The sequence below is a fragment of the Microcaecilia unicolor genome, chromosome 8, assembly GCF_901765095.1.
Source record: "Microcaecilia unicolor chromosome 8, aMicUni1.1, whole genome shotgun sequence".
In the NCBI taxonomy this organism is placed as follows: Eukaryota; Metazoa; Chordata; class Amphibia; order Gymnophiona; family Siphonopidae; genus Microcaecilia; species Microcaecilia unicolor.
The window spans coordinates 105481695-105502905 of NC_044038.1; the positions used below are offsets into that span (position 1 = coordinate 105481695).

Sequence of the window (21211 nt, forward strand, 5' to 3'; positions counted from 1 at the left end):
TTTTGATAATAACAATCCTCGGCCTCATCTGACCTTGTGTTCGCCTGCCCAACCTGTGGGCTCGCTCAATGCATAGTGCTCCATAATTGTCTGACAGGCCAGCTCTTTTTTCAGCCATTGTTCTAAGATAGTTCCTAGGGATTTTTCCGGAATGTTTTCCGGTATTCCCACGAGCCTCAGATTACATCTTCTTGTTCTGTTTTCCATGTCTTCCATTTTATCTTGTTGCATCTTCAACTGTTCCCTCAGCCGGGAAAGTTCTTGCTCGGTCTGCGACCTCTCGTCTTCCACAGTCGAAATCCGTTGCTCCACTTCTCCCAGTCTCTTTTCAGTGTCAACCCTGGAGGTTTCTAAATTTTTTAGTTGACTCGCCAGCAGATCAAATCTCGGGTTTAAGGCTGCACAAACGGCCATCGTGATTTGCGCTAACTGCTTTTCACTGAACTCCACTGCTTCTTCCTGTTTCCCCTCCGCCATCTTTACACCTGATTTGGGGGGTGAAACTTTCCCTTTATCAAATTTTGTTCCTCTGCGGGTTGTTCCAGCTGGCATGGGCCGTAGGAAAGGCTCCATAGGTTGCACAGGCCTATCTCTTGACCTTCTCAGCACCTATTTAATTAGGGCCTCGAGTATAATGCACTTTGAGTCTTTGGTTTTAACGGCCTGTATAGTGCTGCAACCTTCCCGCACCGTACAGCACGCACTGTCTAGCTCCTCTGTCTCCTGAGCCGCCTCAGCTGCTGGCAAGGAATTCTTGTTATGTTGCGAGATAAGGACTTTAAGCCCAGACTTGCTTAGGAAACTAGAAAACTAGGCATCCAAATGGCAGATGAAATTTAATGTGGATAAATGCAAAGTGATATACATTGGAAAGAATAATCAAAATCATGGTTACCCGATGCTAGAGTCCACCTTGGGGGGCAGCACCTGTCACGATTGTGACAATGCTTCATTCTCTCATTCATTTTGCCACCTGGTGGTCAGACCTGGTGGCTGCGATGGACTGTCTGCTTGCAGTTTCCCATGTTCCAGAAATCATTCCGGTCCAGTCCGGATCTTCCAGCCTTCCAGACTGTTTTGGGATTTTTGAAATTAAGCAGCACCCTTACCTGGTGACCTCCCTGGTATTTTGCCTTTATTAACCACCTGGAACCTTTCTGGTTTGCCTTTGCAACAGAGGTCCTCAGAGGAGTTTTCATCTGTGAGAGTTTGTTGCAGTGCTAACCTTGCTACTTTCAGTTTCAGCTAGACCCGGCTTGTTTCCTGGTTTCTTCCACTGTTTGCTGCCTACCTGAGACTCTGCTTCTTTCCTGGTTTGTTCTACTGTTTGCTGCCTACCCAAGACCCTGCTTGATTCCTGGTTTACTACTGATTGCCGCCAGCCTATAGACTGTGTTTGGTTCCTGGTTTCCCTTCTGCTTGGCTCTAACCCTCGACTTCTCTTCACCACATTGAACTCTCTCCTCAAGGTGCCCCCTCCCCCAACTCCCCCTTCATTATCTCCTCAGACCCTTGCTGAATTCTTTCACGACAAGGTTCAAAAGATAAACCTTGAATTCTCTACCTCGCCACCTCTCCCTCCACTAGTCCGTTCCCCTCTCTCTCCTTCCCCTCATTCCCTTTCCTCCTTTCCTGAAGTTACTATAGAGGAAACTACACTTCTCCTTTCTTCCTCAAAATGTACCACCTGTTTCTCTGATCCCATTCCCGCCCACCTTCTTAATGTCATCTCACCTGCTCTTATTCCTTTTATCTGTCACATTCTCAACCTCTGCCTTTCCACTGCAACTATCCCTACTGCCTTTAAACATGCTGTGGTCACACCTCTCCTTAAGAAGCCTTCACTCGACCCTACTTGTCCCTCTAATTACCGGCCCATCTCCCTCCTCCCTTTTCTCTCCAAATTACTTGAGCGTGCTGTTCACCACCGCTGCCTTGATTTTCTGTCCTCACATGCTATTCTTGACCCACTACAATCTGGTTTTCGCCCTCTCCACTCAACCGAAACTGCGCTTACTAAAGTTTCCAATGACCTATTACTGGCTAAATCCAGAGGTCTCTATTCTATCCTCATTCTTCTTGATCTTTCTGCTGCTTTTGACACTGTCGATCACAGCATACTTCTCGATACCCTGTCCTCACTTGGATTCCAGGGCTCTGTCCTTTCCTGGTTCTCTTCCTACCTCTCCCTCCGCACCTTCAGTGTTCACGCTGGTGGATCCTCTTCTACTTCTATCCCTCTGCCTGTCGGCGTACCTCAGGGTTCTGTTCTTGGTCCCCTCCTCTTTTCTATCTACACTTCTTCCCTTGGTTCATTAATCTCATCCCATGGCTTTTCCTACCATCTCTATGCTGATGACTCCCAAATCTACCTTTCTACCCCTGATATCTCACCTTGCATCCAAACCAAAGTTTCAGCGTGCTTGTCTGACATTGCTGTCTGGATGTCTCAACGCCACCTGAAATTAAACATGACCAAAACCGAGCTTCTCATTTTTCCCCCCAAACCCACCTCCCCACTCCCCCCGTTTTCTATTTCTGTTGATGGCTCTCTCATTCTCCCTGTCTCCTCAGCTCGAAACCTTGGGGTCATCTTTGACTCTTCTCTCTCCTTCTCTGCTCATATCCAGCAGATCGCCAAGACCTGTCGTTTCTTTCTTTACAACATCCGTAAAATCCGCCCCTTTCTTTCCGAGTACTCTACCAAAACCCCCATCCATACCCTTGTCACCTCTCGTTTAGACTACTGCAATCTGCTTCTTGCTGGCCTCCCACTTAGTCACTTCTCCCCTCTCCAATCGGTTCAAAACTCTGCTGCCCGTCTCGTCTTCCGCCAGGGTCGCTTTACTCATACTACCCCTCTCCTCAAGTCGCTTCACTGGCTCCCTATCCGTTTTCGCATCCTGTTCAAACTTCATCTACTAACCTATAAATATACTCCCTCTGCTGCTCCCCAGTATCTCTCCACACTCGTCCTTCCCTACACCCCTTCCCGTGCACTCCGCTCCATGGATAAATCCTTCTTATCTGTTCCCTTCTCCACTACTGCCAACTCCAGACTTCGTGCCTTCTGTCTCGCTGCACCCTACGCCTGGAATAAACTTCCTGAGCCCCTACATCTTGCCCCATCCTTGGCCACCTTTAAATCTAGACTGAAAGCCCACCTCTTTAACATTGCTTTTGACTCGTAACCACTTGCCTCCACCTACCCTCCTCTCCTCCTTCCTGTACACATTAATTGATTTGATTTGCTTACTTTATTTTTTTTGTCTATTAGATTGTAAGCTCTTTGAGCAGGGACTGTCTTTCTTCTATGTTTGTGCAGTGCTGCGTATGCCTTGTAGCGCTATAGAAATGCTAAATAGTAGTAGTAGTGCTTTGCTGCCTGCCAGTAAGACTCAGCTTGATTCGTGGACTATTCTCCTGTTTACTGCTTATTGCCTCTGTTCCAGTCCAGCTGCTCCTGTCCGTCCTGTGGTCGTCTGTCTGGGGTCCGCCTTGCTGCCTGTTTGGGTGGTTCTCCTTCCGCTGCCGGTTATCGGTAGTGGCCCAAGGGCTCACTTTTCCTGACCAGTGTGACGGATTGTGACAGCACCCAAGAAAAAGATCTAGGTGTTGTTGAAGACAATACGCTAAAATCTTCTGCCCAGCAGCCAAAAAAGCAAACAGGATAATAGGAAATATTAGGACATAAGATCGAAAATACTATAATGCCTCTGTATCGCTCCATGGTGCAATCTCACCTTGAATACTGCATTCAGTTCTGATCACCCATCTCAAAAAAGATATCGCACAATTAGAAAAAGTTCAAAAAAGAGCAATCAAAATGATAAAGGGCATGGAACTCCTCTCATATGAGGAAAGGATAAAGAGGTCAGGGCTCTTCAGCTTGAAAAAGAGACGGCGGAGGGGAGATACAATTGAGGTCTACAAAATCCTGAGTGGTGTAGAACGAGTAGAAGTGAATCAATTTTTTACTCTTTCCAAAAGTACAAAGACTAGGGGACACTCAATGAAGTTACATGGAAACACTTTTAAAACAAATAGGAGGAAATATTTTTTCACTCAACAAATAGTTAAGCTCTAGAACTCTCTGCCGGAGAATGTAATAACAGCAGACTATCTGGGTATAAAACAATTTGGATAAATTCCTGGAGGAAAAGTCCTTATGTCTACATAACATAAGAGTAGCCATATTGGGTCAGACCAATGGTCCATCTAGCCCAGTATCCTGGTTCCAACAGAAGCCAAGCCTGGTCACAAGTACCTGGCAGAAACCCAAATCGTGGCAACATTCCATGCTACAAATTCAAGGGTAAGCAGTTGCTTCCCCATGTCTGTCTCAATAGCTGACAATGGACTTTTCCTCCAGGAACTTGTCCAAACCAGATAGTCTGCTAGTAACACTATGACACTACCTCCTATCCCATGACTCTCCAATTTCTTCTGGAGTCTTTCATGAGGTACTTTGTCAAATGCCTTTTGAAAATCCAGATACACAACATCAACCGGCTTGCCTTTATCCACGTTTGTTCACCCCTTCAAAGAAATGTAATAGATTGATGAGGTAAGATTTCCCTTCACTAAATCCATGTTGGCTTTGTCTCATTAATCCATGCTTTTGAATATGCTCTGTAATTTTGTCCTTTATAATAGTCTCTACCATTTTGCCCGGCACCGACGTCAGGCTCTCCGGTCCATAATTTCCCAGATCCCCTCTGGAACCTTTTTAAAATATCGGCGTTACATAGGCTACTGTAATGGAAGTGAATTTTAAAGATTGTTTTTCAACTCTATCTTTGACCAAAAGTAACTTTTCTTGTAAATATAAAAAACAAGTTGGAATGTAGAAGATAAGACACAGTTCTAACAAATTTGGTATGCAAAGTGGAGGATGGTTCTTATTTCCCAGGCCCATCTCGGCCACCTGGACTTGGGAAAACACGTGACCACGTTCCCACAGACGTAAGCAGAGAAGCATTCTGTAATTTTCCATAGAAGCTCTCTGGAACTTTCCTTATCTCTGGACATGGGCTCAGAGCCTGATAAAAGAGAGGGCTTGTCACAGCGGAGTCGGGGTTCATCTGTAACGTATGGACTGCGCAGAGGGTTTGTTCCTAGCTCTCGCTGTGAACCGCCCCCCCCCCCCCCCCCAGCTGATGATAAGAGCCTGGATGATGGAGACCAGTGATGATTGTATGTATAGTGTAACTAGTGTTTCTTTCCTGGTCTAAGAACTCTTTGCATTGCTTAGATGTAGAGACCAGTGATGTAATGAATGTTTATACAGCTAACCATTGTCTATGTGCTAACCATTGTATATATCTTAATCATTATAGAATTTAGCTTCCCTAATAAAGGTTTCATTTACTTATTACAAATCCAAACGAATCCACAGTGCTTATTGGGTAGTCTGTGTCAGTGAAACAGGCTGTAAATCCATAACAGTACAGCTACCCTCCAATCTTCCGGTACCACACGCTCCCAAATTCTCTACGGTGAAGACTGAAGCAAAGAATTAATTTAATCTCTCCACTATGGCTTTGTCTTCCCTGATTTTCCCTTTTACCCCTCGGCCATCTAGCGGTCCAACTGATTCTTTTGCCGGCTTCTTGCTTTTAATATACCTAAAAAAATTTTTACTATGTGTTTTTGCCTCCAACGCAATCTTTTTTTCAAAGTCCCTCCTTGCCTTCCTTATCAGCGCTCTGCATTTAACTTGACATTCCTTATGCTGCTTCTTATTATTTTCAGTCAGTTCCTTCTTCCATTTTCTGAATGATTTTCTTTTAGCTCGAATAGCTTCCTTCACCTCACTTTTTAACCATGCCAGCTATCGTTTGGTCTTCTGCCCTTCTTTTTGAATACGCGGAATATATTTCGACTGGGCTTCCAAGTCTGATGTAAATTTATGACCCTCGCAGCCAGTTTTTTTTCACCGTTCTTCTCATTTTATCATAGTCTCCTTTTTGAAAGTTAAACGCTAACGTATTGGATTTCCTATTTATACTTAATCCAAAGCTAATATCAAATCTGATCATATTATGATCACTGATGTCAAGTGGCCCCAGCACCATTACCTCCCGCACTAGACCATGCGCTCCACTAAGGACTAGGTCTAGAATTTTTCCTTCTCTTGTTGGCTCCTGTACCAGCTGCTCCATAAAGCAGTCGATTTCATCAAGGAATTTTACCTCCCTAGCATGCCCTGATGTTACATTTACCCAGTCAGTAGCGGGGTAATTGAAATCACTCATTATTATCGTGTTGCCCAGTTTGATAGCCTCCCTAATTTCCTTTAACATTTCTACATCTGTCTGTTCATCCTGGCCAGGCGGACGGTAGTACACTCCCATCACTATCCTTTTCCCCTTTACACATGGAATTTCAATCCGTAGAGATTCCAAGATGTGTTTTGCTTCCTGCAGAATTTTCAATCTAATTGATTCAAGGCCCTCTTTAACATACAATGCTACCCTTCCACCAATTTGATCCACCCTATCACTACGATATAATTTGTAATCCGGTATGACAGTGTCCCACTAGTTATCCTCCTTCCACCAGGTCTCAGAGATACCTATTATATCTCCTTTTTCATTTAGCGCAATATATTCTAACTCTCCCATCTTAATTACCTGGCTTCTGGCATTCGAATATAGACATCATTTAGTGCAATATATTCTAACTCTCATCTTATTTCTTAGGCTTCTGGCATTTGAATATAGACATTTCAAACTATGTTTGTTGTTCCTATTTACATCATGCTCAGTATTTGACAGTATTAATTTGCAATCTTTTGTCTGATTTTTATTTTTATTTAAGGAAACCTGATCTACTACAATCTCTTTTGCAACCTCACTATCGGGATACCCTATCTTCCCTGTTTTGGTGATATCTTTAAAAGATACCTTATTCCGAAGCATGCACTTTTGAGCGACTGTTGGCCTTCCCCTCTAGTTTAAAAGCTGCTCTATCTCCTTTTTAAATGCCGATGCCAGCAACCTGGTCCCACCCCCCGCCCCAGAATGTTGCCCAATTCCTATAAAATCTAAAACCCTCCTCTCTGCACCATAGTCTCATCCACGCATTGAGACTACAGAGCTCTACCTGTCTCTTGGGCCCTGAATGTGGAACGGGTACCACTTCAGAAAATGTTATCCTAGAGGGTCTGGATTTGAGCTTTCTACCTAAGAGCCTAAATTTGGCTTCCGGAAGCTCTCTCCCACATTTTCTTATGTCATTGGTACCCACATGTACCAAGGCAGCTGGCTCCTCCACAGCGCTATCTAAAATCCTATCTAGGTGACGCATGAGGTCAGCCACCTTTGCACCAGGAAGCAAGTGACCAGGCAATCCTCACGTCCACCAGCCAACCAGCTATCTACATGCCTAATAATCGAATCACCAACTACAACAGCCATCCTAACCCTGGGAACTAGCCCCTGGAGACACATCCTCGGTGCGAGAGGATATTGCATTCCCTGGTGTGCTGGTCCTGTCTACGGGATTACTTCCAGCCTCACCAGGGTGATGCTCTCCTTTTAGAAGGCCTCCCTCCTCCAAGGCAGCACTGGGGTTGCCAGATTGGAGGTGGGACTTCTCTACAACGTCCCTGTAGGCCTCCTCTATGTACCTCTCTGTCTCCCTCAGCTTCTCAAGTCTGCTACTCTAGCCTCAAGAGAACGGACTCGTTCTCTGAGAGCCAGGAGCTGTTTGCATCGAGCACACACATATGACATCTCACCAACTGGAAGATAATCATACATGTGATACTCAATGCAAAAGACTGAATGGCACCCCTCTCGCTGCTGTGACTGCATCGTAGTATTATAGAGTTGTTTAATTAAATCTTCTTAAGGTACTAGGGATATCAGATGAATATAATGATCCTTTTGACTGTTGTAATTTGTAATTTATTTAGGGTTTGCTTCTTAGAAACTAATTAAATGTAATTCAGACTCTAATGAAAATTAAAAATTCCCCTCTTGGTGTCTTAATTACAATAATTGACTATAAATGAAGAGTTGAGCTAGGGGTGGGTGGGAATGAGGACTGAACTGGGCCCTTCTCCTTCTAGAGATGCTGTGTCAGAAACTTCAAGTTTTAAAACTATGGGGGAAAAGGGTATGGAGACTAGCTAATAAAGTCTGCCTGTTTTTTTTTGTTTGTTTTTGTTTTTTTAATTCTGTGTTTATTAATATCCTACAATTCCTCTTTTAAACTCTAATCTTTAAGCTGTGGCAGAAACTTCAGATTTTAAAACAATGGGGAAAAGGGTATGAAGACTAGCTAATAAAGTTTGCTTGCTTTTTTTCTTTTTTAAATTCTAACTGTGTTTGTCTATATCCTACAATTCCTCTTTTAAACTCTAATCTTTAAGTTACCAAGCTCAAAAAAAATGTTACTTACCCAGAGAGATGTCCTCTTCTCTTGGACTTCTCAGAAATGGATCAGAATTGGGGCTGATTCTATTAAAGTATTTATGAGAAACATTGTCAAAGGGTAGGAAAGAAAAGTTTGCTTTTTTGCAGATGAAGGTTTGCAACAGAGTGGGCACCCCAAAGAGAGTAGAAGAGTTCTATAAAAATTAGAAGAATGGTCTAGGTCTGGAAGTTAAAATTTAATGCAAAAATCTGGAGAGTGATCCACTTGGGATGCAGAAATCCAAAGGAAATAAGAGGAGAGACAATGCTAAGCACAGGTCAGGAGAGACCTTGGAGTGATAATGGCTGAGGATCTCAAGGTGGCGAAACACTGTGACAAGCTGTAGCCACATTTATGCTAGGCCGAATAGAGAGGTATAACAAGCAGAAGAAAGGAGGAGTTGATGCCCCTGTGCAAGCTATTGGTGAGGCCCCACTTGAAGTACTGTGTTCAGCTTTGGAGATAATATCTTACTAAGGACATAAAAAGACTAGATGTGGTTGAGAGAAAAGTGACAAAAATAATAGAGGGTTTTCACCAAAAGATGTATGAGAAGAGACGATAACCTGAATATATATACCCTAGAGCAGGGGTGGGCAGCCTCGGTCCTCGAGGGCCGCAACCCAGTCGGGTTTTCAGGATTTCCCCCAATGAATATGAGATCTATCTGCATACAATGGAGGCAGTGCATGCAAACAGATCTCATGTAGGGTATCCCGAAATACACCAGATGCAAATACTTCCATGCTAAGGTTTCTGCCCTACATCCTGTAGGCACTAAGGGAGTTGTAACTGATAATGAAGAGGCCAATCAGAATTTACCAGTCTCAAAATTAAGCTGATTTCAAACCTGTTTGCTAGAAAGACTTACTCAAAAGACCAAGCACCCGTGTGCGTGCTTAGATCCTATCCCGATAACCTGGATAAGACTAGCTAGACCTTGTCTTATTCCATTGCTTCTTCTGATGGTACTCTTCCCTCCAGTTGGAAAATGCTCTAGCTTGCATCCAATTCTAAAGGGTTCCAACTCAGACCCAAGTAAAGTCCCAAATTACAGGCCAATTTCCAACCTATATCTTGTAGCCAAATTAATAGAACAAGTGGTCCTGAAAAAACTACGTAGCTAATCTAATCTGATTTTTCTATACCACTAAATTCCCAATAGGGTATGTTGACAAATTTCTTGTCTGTCCCCTTCTCCTCTACTGCTAATTCCAGACTCCGTTCCTTCTATCTCGCTGCACCACACGCCTGGAATATCCCGAGCATGTACGTCTAGCCCCGTCTGGCCGTTTTCAAGTCCAAGCTAAACACCTACCTCTTTGACGCCGCTTTTGAGTCCTAACCACTGCTCACTTGCCTGTACTTTTTATCCCCTCCTCTTTAATTCCCCTTACCCCTTAGTTGTTCTGTCTGTTACCTGTCTTATTTAGATTGTGAGCTCTATGAGCAGGGACTGTCTTTATGTGTATGGTGTACAGCGCTGCGTATGCCTTGTAGCGTTATAGAAGTGTTAAGTAGTAGTAGTAGGGTCCAGAGCAGTTAACATTATGAAAGAATATACAATAATATCACAAGCAGAACAAGCAATAACAAATCTGATTACAACTATTAACTAACCATTAGCTACTTCTTAATCAAACTAATTTAGCAAGTACTTGTGGAAAGTGCGAACATATTACACTCAAGGCAGATAGGTTTTCGGAAACATCATGGTACAGAGACCGTTCTGACATCAGTAATTAGTGAAATATGGAACATTTTGGATAGCAGCCAGCAAGTTCTAGCTGTCTCCCTGGATCTGGCTGCTGCTTTTGACTTGGTGGATTACACCTTGCTTATTCAGCAGTTGAAAGCCATAGGTGCTATGGAAATTGCCCTCGCTTGGTTTTGCCTCATTCCTTTCTAATAGATCTTATACTGTGAACTCAGGGAATAAAACCTCCACCCTGTACCTTTGGAATGTAGAGTCCCACAGGGCTGAGCCTTATTGCCGTTATTTTTTATGAACTCGGTCTGAATGTCTATTGGTCTGCAGATGATATAATCATACTTGCAAGGATTTCCCCAGTAACAATGGACCTCTCCCATCTTCATACGGGTTCAGAGTTAGCAGCCAGCTGGTTACAACAGAACTGGCTTGTATTAAATGTTTGAAACAACAAAGAAAGCGGAAGAAAACCAAAATAGACCAGATAAAAACCACAAAGAGTAAGAGCACCAAAAAAGTTTTATTGGGACCCTACACGGTCCGTGTTTCGGCCAAACGGCCTTCTTCTGCGGTCTTCAAATTGACATATACAGATTTTCATGCCTACGCTCAATTTCGGACAGCACCAGTGATTATGCCTTTTACTCCATGAGAATTCTGGAGGTACATCTGTATATGTCAATTTGAAGACCCCTGAAGAAGGCCGTTTGACCGAAACACGGACCGTGTAGGGTCCCAATAAAACTTTTTTGGTACGCTTACTCTTTGTGGTTTTTATCTGGTCTATTTTGGTTTTCTTCCGCTTTCTTTGTTGTTTCATGTGTTTTTTGCGGGAGACTTGGACCCTCTTTTTGTTGGTTTGTATTAAATGTTAGCAAGACTGCTGTTTGCTGTATTACAGGGAGAAACACTACCCCAGATGTGACACCTTTCTTGTTGTACATGCCTATATGACCAGTAAAGAGTTTTAAATATCTGGAGGTGTTAATTGATTCCACTCCTTTAAGGAGCAGACATCCTTAAGTTCAAAGAAAGCATTTTTTCTCTTACAACAGCTGAGATCGGTAAAGAGTTATTTTGATGAAGCAGCACTGCAAACAACACATGCCCTGTTCACCTCCAGACTAGACTATGACAACATAGTCTATCTGAGTGGGGTGCAGGATGCTTGGAATGCCCTCCCAGGGGAGGAGCTGGAGACAAAAACGCTGATGGAATTTATAAATGATTGGATAAACAAAGGATTCCTATATAGAAAGAGGAAGAAATCAAAGAAAAACTTAATGGTAGTTACATAGCAACTTTAGTAGTTGGGAAGTAAGGCCATTGTCAGGCTGACTTCTACAGTCTGTGTCTCGTTTATAGCAAGACAGAACAAGATCAAGTATGCATATATTATATAACATTCATATTGTATGCTATGAGTGTCTCTCGGAGAGGGAGGGGAAGTCATCATAGGGTTGATACCAAGTAAAATGATGTCAGTCAGTAAAATTATTGGACTGGATTTTATCAAGTATGTAACTATACAACAGCCAAAATTACAAAACCATTCTTCCAAGATTGTGTCAAATATAACTGCCTTTTACTAAGGTGTGCTGAAAAATGGCCTGCTGTAGTGTAGACGTATGTTTTGGGCACATGCAGAATTATTTTTAACGCACCTTCAAAAAATGCCTTTTTTTGGCCATGCAGCAAAATGAAAATTGCTCCGCGTCTATTTTGGGTCTGAGATCTTACTGCAAACCATTGACCTAGCGGTAAGGTCTCGCGCGGTAACTGGGCAGTAATGGTCTACGTGTGTAGCTGCCGTGCGACAGAAAATAAAAAATATTGGAGACCATAAAATATTTGTTTTGATTATTGAACCGGCCAGACTGGTAACTGGGCAGTAATGGTCTACGTGTGTAGCTGCCGTGCGACAGAAAATAAAAAATATTGGAGACCATAAAATATTTGTTTTGATTATTGAACCGGTCAGACTGGCAGAGGCCAATTCAAGTTTGTGGTACATGTGCCAAAATTGAAATTACAGCAAGGGCCACATGGTAACCGGGCGGTAACTTCAATTTGGCACTCATTGGGCATGCGTAGGCACCTACGCGGCTTAGTAAAAGGGCCCCTAATTATGGTTGGCACTGTGGCAAATTGCTGACTGCCCTGTATTTGATGCCACTATTTGATCACGAAGGAGTGTAACCTGCACGGAGTGATGGGTGTGGCTCTGGCTGCCTTATTATGCAGACCGGAGGATTGTGTGGGTCTTTGCTGTCATCTACTATGTTACTGTGTTACATAACTTTTAGGTGAAATTTCAGCCAAAAATGTGAAGCCCTTTCGGGTCATGAAGTCCACCATTCAATGGCATTTTACAAAAGGCTCTGCTGAGCATGGAGACTTTTGTAAAATATATAGAAAGACACAATCACTCATTCTAGTCCTATAGCTGTGTGAGGGAGTGGTATATTGGCTAGTGTCCCTAAGAACAATACTTCACTGAGGCTGCAGTTTAGCCACCTTACTCCACTGAAACAGAGGGGTGGGGTTCAGGCTGGGAGATGGTTAAATGCCCTGGAGCAGAATGGATCAGAGAAGCTCCAAGGCAAAAGATCTCCAGGAGAGATCACAAGTGCAGAGATCTCCTGGAGGGAGGTTCCAAGTGAAAGAATCCTCCCAAAGTGTTATTTGGCTGCAGTACCTGTGAAGGAGCCCCAGGGAAGCGAGGAGTGGCCCTAGCTCAAAGGTTTGCACTAGGGAGTTGCACGGGGACAGAAATCTTACCCATCCCCGCCCATCCCCACTGGAATCTTACCCGTCCCCACCCATCCCCACTGGAATCTTACCCATCCCCACCCATCCCTGCAAAAATTTAAACCATCCCAACCCGTCCCCGCAAGAATTTAACCCATCCCCACCCATCCCCGTAAGAATTTAATAGTACATAAAAGAAAGTTCCAGTTAGCTCCCTCAGTCTCTCTCTGGATTTGAGCCACAGCACTGTAGGCAAGGAAGGAACGGAAGTTGGAACTTGGAACACTCTGGTGCACACATGTAAGATTTGTCTCTGATTCACTGGCAGTGTGTGCTGAGAGGTCGCCACATGCACGCGCCAGTAGGTCAGGTGACATCTGATTCTCGTGCCTGTGTCAGAGCTGAGGTCTGTGCACCAGCCTGGGAGCAAAGAGGATTAATAGTAACATAGTAAGTGACAGCAAATAGACCTGAACGGTCCATCCACTCTGCCCAATAGTCACACTCACACTCTGCCCAATAGTCACACTTTCTGGAACAAAGACCACAGAAGTCTATCTGGCCCCATCCTTATGTTCCAACTGCTGGAGTTGCCATCGAAGCCCACTCCAGCCTATTCATGTTCTCATTTGTGGGACACAGACCATAAAAGTCTGTCCAGCACTGTCCTCATGTTCCAGCCACTGAAGTTGCTGTCTAAGCCCTTTCCAGCCCATCCTACACCAGATTGCCATGTATGAGACACAGACCATACAAGTCTGCCAGGTATCAGCCCTAGTTCATCACAGCCAGAGTCGCCATCTAAGCGTCACTTGACACATCCACACACATGCAGCCATTTAAGGTTAGGTTTTTTTATAACTTCCATTTTCTAATTAGAGATCCTCTGTGTTCATCCCATGCCTTTTTGAATTCCGTCATCATTTGTGACTCTACCACCTCCTTAATGGAAGACTTTCCACATTTATGCTGTTAAAGCAAGGCGGAAGAGGAGGAGAAGGAGGAGACAGCACTCAAAGAAATTGGTATTCGGTAGATGAGAGGCTGGTGCAGGTGGAGCTTACAATTCCACGGGAAGCCCACAGAACTGGTTCCATCCCCGCGGGAACCCCGCAGGAACTGACTCCGTCCCCGCGGGAACCCCGCAGAACAGCTTCCATCCCCGCGGGAACCCCACAGGAACTGCCTCCGTCCCTGCGGGAATCCCGCGGGTTTCGCGGGATTCCTGCGGGGACGGAAGCCGTGCAGCTCTCTAGTTTGCACCCTGTGTTAAGATGACCAAGGACTGCATGAGAAGAAACAGAAGACTGCAAAGGTAAAAGAGCGCCTTTATTTGTCTGGGAAGACCCAGGTCCTGAGTTAGCCCTGGATTTATGTATGAGTAACTGGAACTGTGCTGAAGAAGCCTAACAAGATAGAACTGTTAAGAGAAAATGTTAATTTGGTTGTTGCCCAGGTTTGAACGGAGTCTGTGACAGGCTGGTCCTTATAAGAAGTCATTTATGCAAGTATGTTGCCATACCGTGTAAATGACTAAAACACCAACATTTATGTGTGTGCTTAAAATCTGGCATCATCCCGTGGAAGGTTTTGGTTTAGATTTTGGTGCCAAGCAGGGCCGGTCTTAGGCAGAGGCGACCGAGGCGGCCGCATAGAGCCCCGCGCTTAAGGGGGCCCTGCGTGGCGCACCTCAACTCTGCCTCCGACCTCCGCTCGGACCGCTCATGAAGTCCTCCCGATCCCGCTTCCGCTTGGCCGCTCCGCTCCCGCCACCCACACCGCCCGCCGCTGAGCCCGCCGTCAGCTGGCCGGACCCCGACAGTTGCAGGCACTGGCAGCGACGCAACGGCCCCGATCCCCAGCCCAACAGACAGTTGCAGCGACGGCTCACCGGCTCCAGCTTCTCACTTCCCGCTCAATGTCCCGCCTTCTGATGAGGTATTTCCTGTTTCCTCGCGGCCAGGAGTCACTGAGTGGGAAGGGAAAAGCTGGAGCCTGGTCATGATCGGAGGTGATCGAGGAAAGAGAATTCAGAACCAACTGATACTTAATTTGAGATTTACTGTTGCTGTTTATGGACATTATAGATTCATATTTTGTTTTATTTTCAGTTTAGCAGTAATCCTGTCTATATATTGAAAAGGTTTTATTTTCCTATTATTTCCTTTATTGTTCTTATTGTTTTTCTAAGAGTTTCCCCGTTATTTCTGTTTATGTAATTCAAATTGATATTGCTTCAATCAGGATATAAAATTAATAATCCAATCCATTTCTTCACTGGCAGACTATGTGCTCTAGGTTACACAATAAGGAAAACTTGGCACTTTGTTGAAATGTGCTGCTGACAGTAACACACAGGGTAAGAGCTCTCATCTCAGGACAAGTCAGCACATGGGTTTCCCTCTGTACAGCATCTTTTAACATGCCTCTAGTCGGTGTGTACTACTCTCTGACTGACTCAGCACGAGATCTGCCTAGGGCAGATGCAGTCACTCATTCAAGCTTCTGTGCAGCAACCCATGTATTCTGTCTAGGACTAGTAGGTATTGCTGTGGAATCCTCATTAGAGGAATTATTCTGTAGACCTCAGTTGGACAGGCATGCTTATCACCTCACGACTTAACACGTTGCTAAGGTTGGGTGGTAATGACATCTGGTCCCATATTGGTTGAATGTAGTTGATTCTTCGAACAGTGTCAGGGCTGCTACTTTTGGCATGCTTAAAAGTACAAATTTTCTTAACATAGGTTTGATCATGCAATGCCTTTTTAAAGGGTAAATCTAGGAATGGAATGGAGAGAGGAGGGCTGTTGTGTCTAGTCTATCCCACAGAAGTATATAATTAAGTTTGAATCTTGATAACTGACTGTGGGCCCTCTCCCTCTTCTGAAACTGGAGAAAGGATAGGGACAGGGCTACAGATGGTAGACAGGACACATAAGGACATAGGAGGATGGTGGACATGATGAAAGAAAAAATATCAAATGGAAAGAAGACACTGCATAAAACAGAAGACACTGGGACCAAAGCGAATAGAAAAACTAAATGATCAGACAACAAAGGTAGAAAAAAAGTATTTTATTCAGAATTTATTAATTGGAATACGTCAGTTTTTGGAAATGTGCATCTGTGATATTTTGCATGTAAGTTTCAATTTTTCTAGTATTGCTGCATGCTGAGTCTGACTTCTTGAGGTAACTTTCCAGTTCAGTATTTTGCCTTCATATCTGTTGTGTCATGTGTTTTTCATGTGTGATCAAGGTGCAGTATTCTGCTAGCATGTAGTATTTGCAGCCCTTTTTGTTTTGTGTTAAATTTGTTTATTAATTTTAAACATTACAACAAGAAAATACTTGTTATTGAAATACAGCCATGATTCATAAGAGGAAATTAAGCAACATTTAAGGAAATATCGTACAATTATACAGATATACAAATCGTATTCTATCAAATTCCTATAACATAATTTTTTTTGCTTCCTTAGACCACATTAAGGTGAGAGAGGGGTCGGTGGAATTTAGAGAGGATTTAAAACAAGTATTTATTAGCAAAATTAGGAAAAAAAAGATAGTGGCTTAACATTCCCACGTTATATTTATATCGTTACTGCTGCCTTGAATCAAGAAATGATTCAAGGTGTTCAGGTGAATAAAAGGTGTATTTAATCTGACCCAATTTAACAATGCATTTACATGGAAATGCCAAAAAGAAGGTCCCTCCTATATCAGATGTTTTTGATTTTAACGCAAGGAAGGCTTTCCTTCTTTGTTGGGTAGATTTCGCTACATCAGGGAAAATCTGAACCTTAATTCCCCCAAAACAGGTTTTCAAGTTCTTAAAATAAAGTTTCATTATATTATTCAAATCCTGTTCAAAAATGAATGACACAATTAAAGTGGATCTTTCAGTATTTTCATCCAATGTCTGTTCCAGTACTGCTGAAATATTATTTAAGTCCAGATTGACTTCTTGAAGCTCTTGTTTTTTCCCCTTCTCTCCCTTAGGAACAGGAATATAATATAATCTGTTTACAGGCAGAATAGCTTCCAAAGGAATTTGTAAAACTTCGTTCACATATCTTTTGAACATATCATAGGGAGTAATCCAAGGGAGATTAGGGAAATTTAACAAACGTAAATTTAGTCTTTTATTGAAATTCTCAATCTGTTCCATCTTTCTCCGAATGTCTATATTTAAAGACAATATAGACATTCGGAGAAAGATGGAACAGATTGAGAATTTCAATAAAAGACTAAATTTACGTTTGTTAAATTTCCCTAATCTCCCTTGGATTACTCCCTATGATATGTTCAAAAGATATGTGAACGAAGTTAGATCATTTAGATCACTGATAATCTAAATTCCTGTAAAGAGTCAACATTCTTTTGATCACTTTGAATTTTTTCAACAGTTTCTTCTTTAATTAAATCCACTTTAGAATTAAGTTCTTGAAATTTACTATTAAAGGCTCTAATTTCACCTGATGTCTGATGTAAAGTTGTATCCATTTCATTCAGCTTCTTCCAAATCATCTCAAGATTTACCTCCGGTTCTTTTCCTGAGGCTCCTGCCTCTGCTCTTAGCGTCTTCCTCAACGTTTCTTGACCTTCACTGGGAGCAGCAGCCAAAACACTTCCGGTAGGCTGCTGCTTCTCAACCAGACTCGTCGATGACGCTGGGCACGAAGGCTTCAGCATTGCTGGTGGTGAAAGAGACACCTCCTCTCCCAGCATGGTCTCCGCCTCTCCCGAGGGCCGAGCAATGGGATCCATGTCTCTGTTTCTGTGGGAAAGTGGCAAAAAGAGGCGCTCGAGCCCCGTGTGGAACGGGGAGGACATCGAGGTAGGTGGGGGAGCTAACCTCGTAAACCCCTTTCGTTTGGTATGAGGCATCGTCGCAGAAAAAACTTTAGCGCCAAATGGGACCCCAGAGCTGCCTCTCGACGCATCCTGCTATGCCGTCATCTTAGTTCCGGCCCTTTGTTTTGTTTTTTTCCACTAGGTTGTGTACTGGGGTTTTAGAGCCCGGTGTAATTACAGTGCTGCCTTTCCACGCATAAGGTTGTAGCTCGTCCTGTCCTTGGAATTAGTGCCGTTATGGTTTGTTAAGGTTATGAGTGTGTTTTTGCACAAGTTTGTGTATAGTGTTTTGCAGTGGAGAGATTATGTGTTGGCCTTACTAAGGTGGCACCAAAACATCAGAAAGGATATAGAGCCTAAATCATGACACACTACCTCTAAAAGGGTGTTTCGTGGCTCTACATGAGAATTGTGATATTATGATCCCTTGCTAGCTTCATATTGTTGACGGTCTGCATTTTCCATATGGCTGGTATATTGGTGTATAAGGTATTAATTGTGACTATTTTATTTTTACTGAAGGCCAGCGAGAACCATCCGTGGTAGTCCTTTTTTCACTGGACACACTAATGGGTATTTTTTTTTCCAATAACAGTCCTTCAAATGTTGGTCAATTTACATGGTCATATGCTGGTTGAGGAAATGTAAGCACAAAAGTCCATTTTTCCTTCTTCATGGAAGATTCGCGGCAGCAGGGGGAGCTGATTTCAAAGCAGCACACCCAGGAGCAGGAGGACTAGATTTAGGACAGTCAGTCAGTCTATCTGTAATGTAGCTGATTTATGGAAACATTTGGTACTGTAAATGTGTTGTGGTTTTGTCTTTAATGGGAACCTTGCATTTACTTACATCTTTTTTGGCTACTTGCCTCTCTGGTTTGATGGGTTACAGAGTAACAGGGGAATTTGAAAGTACTGGATCTTTTCTTAATTAATATTTTTCCTTTATTCTCCTTTGTTATGAGAATTGGAACTACTAATTGTAGTGGACTTGAACGGAATAATTTCTGGGGAGGGGGGGTTTCATGATAGCATTGTGCTTATTATTTCAATCAGTTGTTTTGTACAAGTTTAGCTTCATTTGTCTTTATTTGAAATTTCATAAATAAAAAGTTTTCTAAAAATTGAATAATCTTATCAATGGGGTGGAGCTAAGGCGGGGGCTGGGCTAGGATGGGGCCCCACCAAATTGGTCTGTACAGGGCCCCGCACTTGCTAAGACCGGCCCTGGTGCCAAGAACGTACATATATGGAGCTTATTGTACAAAGAAGGCATTTCTTTTCTTTGTACAATATTAGCTTAAGGAGTTGAGAATGCACATTTAAGTTAGGCATCATCATTTACATCAGCTGTAGAACAGGCATAAATGCATATGACTAGACTGCAATATAGATTATGCACCATCGCATCTTATAGAACACTGCTTAGATAGAAAACAGTCATTTACATGCATATGTGTGTGTAAATAACTAGCAAACAGGCATTTAAACAAGTTCTTGCCACCTACAACCAGGTGGCTCTTTATAAAATTACTTCCATAATATGTACATGACTGTGCTTTCATGTGAGTGTTGCAAAATCTGCTGCTTGCACATGTAAGTGCCACTATTTACACATAAAACGCTCCACTTTTTTTTTAAATGGCTGTTCCCACCATATATGCTATCAAATAAGCACTTATTTTCCGTGGCTTTCTACGCAATTTACTGAAGGCAGAGCATTCATAATAACATAGTAGATGACGGCAGAAAAAGACAGACACGCTCCATCCAGTCTGCCCAACAAGATAAACTCATATGTGCTACTTTTTGTGTATAACTGACCTTGATTTGTTTCTGCCAATTTCAGGGCACAGACTGTAGAAGTCTGCCCAGCACTAGCCCTGCCTCCCACCACCGGCTCTGCCACCCAATCTCGGCTAAGCTTCCCCTACAGTGTTAGTATAACATGAAGAAAGAAATCCCTAAAACATTCAAAGTAATGAATCCATACAATTCAATATACTATAACACATTGTAAAGCAATAATCAGTCAATAGAACATCCAGTTCAACAGGGACGCATTCAATGAGACTTTTGTAAAATTAATTGCAAATTTTGGACATCCTGACTTGGACAACTGTTTTCCAACTCAGATGACCTATACCAATTTGGGTTTTATGTGTTCTCAGTGCTTACATTTATGCACGTATTTCCCTAAAGAATTTTACAACTGCCTGCTTGCGTTCATAAAATGTTAAATAGCATAAGAAAGGAAGTGAGATAGAAATACTATAAGCCCAAAATATGATGCAACAGACTGAAGAAATAGAGGCACTCTCATTTTGAACACTGTGACTACTGGTCTGAAGAGAATGGGGCCACAGGAAGCAGCCTCTCAGCTGTTTGACACCTCTATTTCCATGCTGGTTTCCCTGTTACACCCTAGGGTCCTGCTTATAAGGGGACTCCTACATGCAGCAGTCCTTCAAGAAGACCAGCAGGCTTCCATCCCTCTTCTTCTCTCATAACCCATTTGGAGTTCATATCAAACTTTGTTCTGCAAGATGCTCACAACATGGCAGCATAGTTCTGACCTGCCTCCAGAGTACGTGGATAGTAAGGAGGAGTTTCTCCCTTTGAAAGAGTCTATGCCTACCTGGAGGGTATGAAGCCTGTGTCCTGCTCCATTACTCACCCTAAGCCATTGAACTGAATGCCAGGAGAAACATAATCCTCATCCTCACTGGTGAGCCCCAGCTCTGAACCATAACACTGGTGTACAATATGCCAGAGTTCCTGCGGAGACAACGTCTGAAGAGAGAGCAAGGGGACATGGACATTATCAGGGTATACAACACAAGAGATCTGGAAGAGTACAGCCCCCAACCCCCTCCCCCCCCCCCCCCCCCCCCCCCCCCCCCGGAACTGTCACAAGCTTGGGAAAAGAGGAAACTAAAGGGGACCTGCTTCTACACTGTGAAGGAAATTTTCAAAAGCTGTTTATCCCTCTCAGTGGCTATTTACACGAGTAAGAGAGATATTTGAAAATCTCGTAAACAAGGACAGAGGGCATAGTGTTCAAAACGATGCTTATTTTAATCAGCAAAAGCATCCATAAAAAATGTAGGCTGAAGTCTATGCATACATGTTGTCCTGAGGAAGTTTTCAAAGGGAAATATGTACATAATTTTTCTTTGAAAACCAGCAAACACTTGGGTAAAAATACCTATGGAACTTGAAGTAATGCTGACAGTCTGAAAACTGCCCTCTCGAAAAAAGAATGTCACCATTAAAAATAACTCAGTATCTGCCAACAGAAGATGTTCTGCCATGCATGTGCGTATCAGAATAAATGCACAATGCCAAAGGAGAAGCTCAGCAGATACACTCCTCTGCAGTACTCCCAGCCTGATACCAGGTAACAGTATTTTGTCTTAAAATAAAGCCATGCTCTGCACTCTACTGCAATAGACAGATAAATAAAA

General features: G+C 43.1%; 1 protein-coding gene across 1 annotated transcript in view; it reads right to left on the reverse strand.

Annotated features, from left to right (window-relative positions):
• GRAMD1A (GRAM domain containing 1A) overlaps positions 1–21211 on the reverse strand; it is an 894680-nt gene that overhangs the window by 490864 nt on the left and 382605 nt on the right. Inside the window, 1 exon segment of the mRNA XM_030213386.1 lies at positions 20422–20537. Within this exon segment, the coding sequence (XP_030069246.1) occupies positions 20422–20537 (116 nt within the window).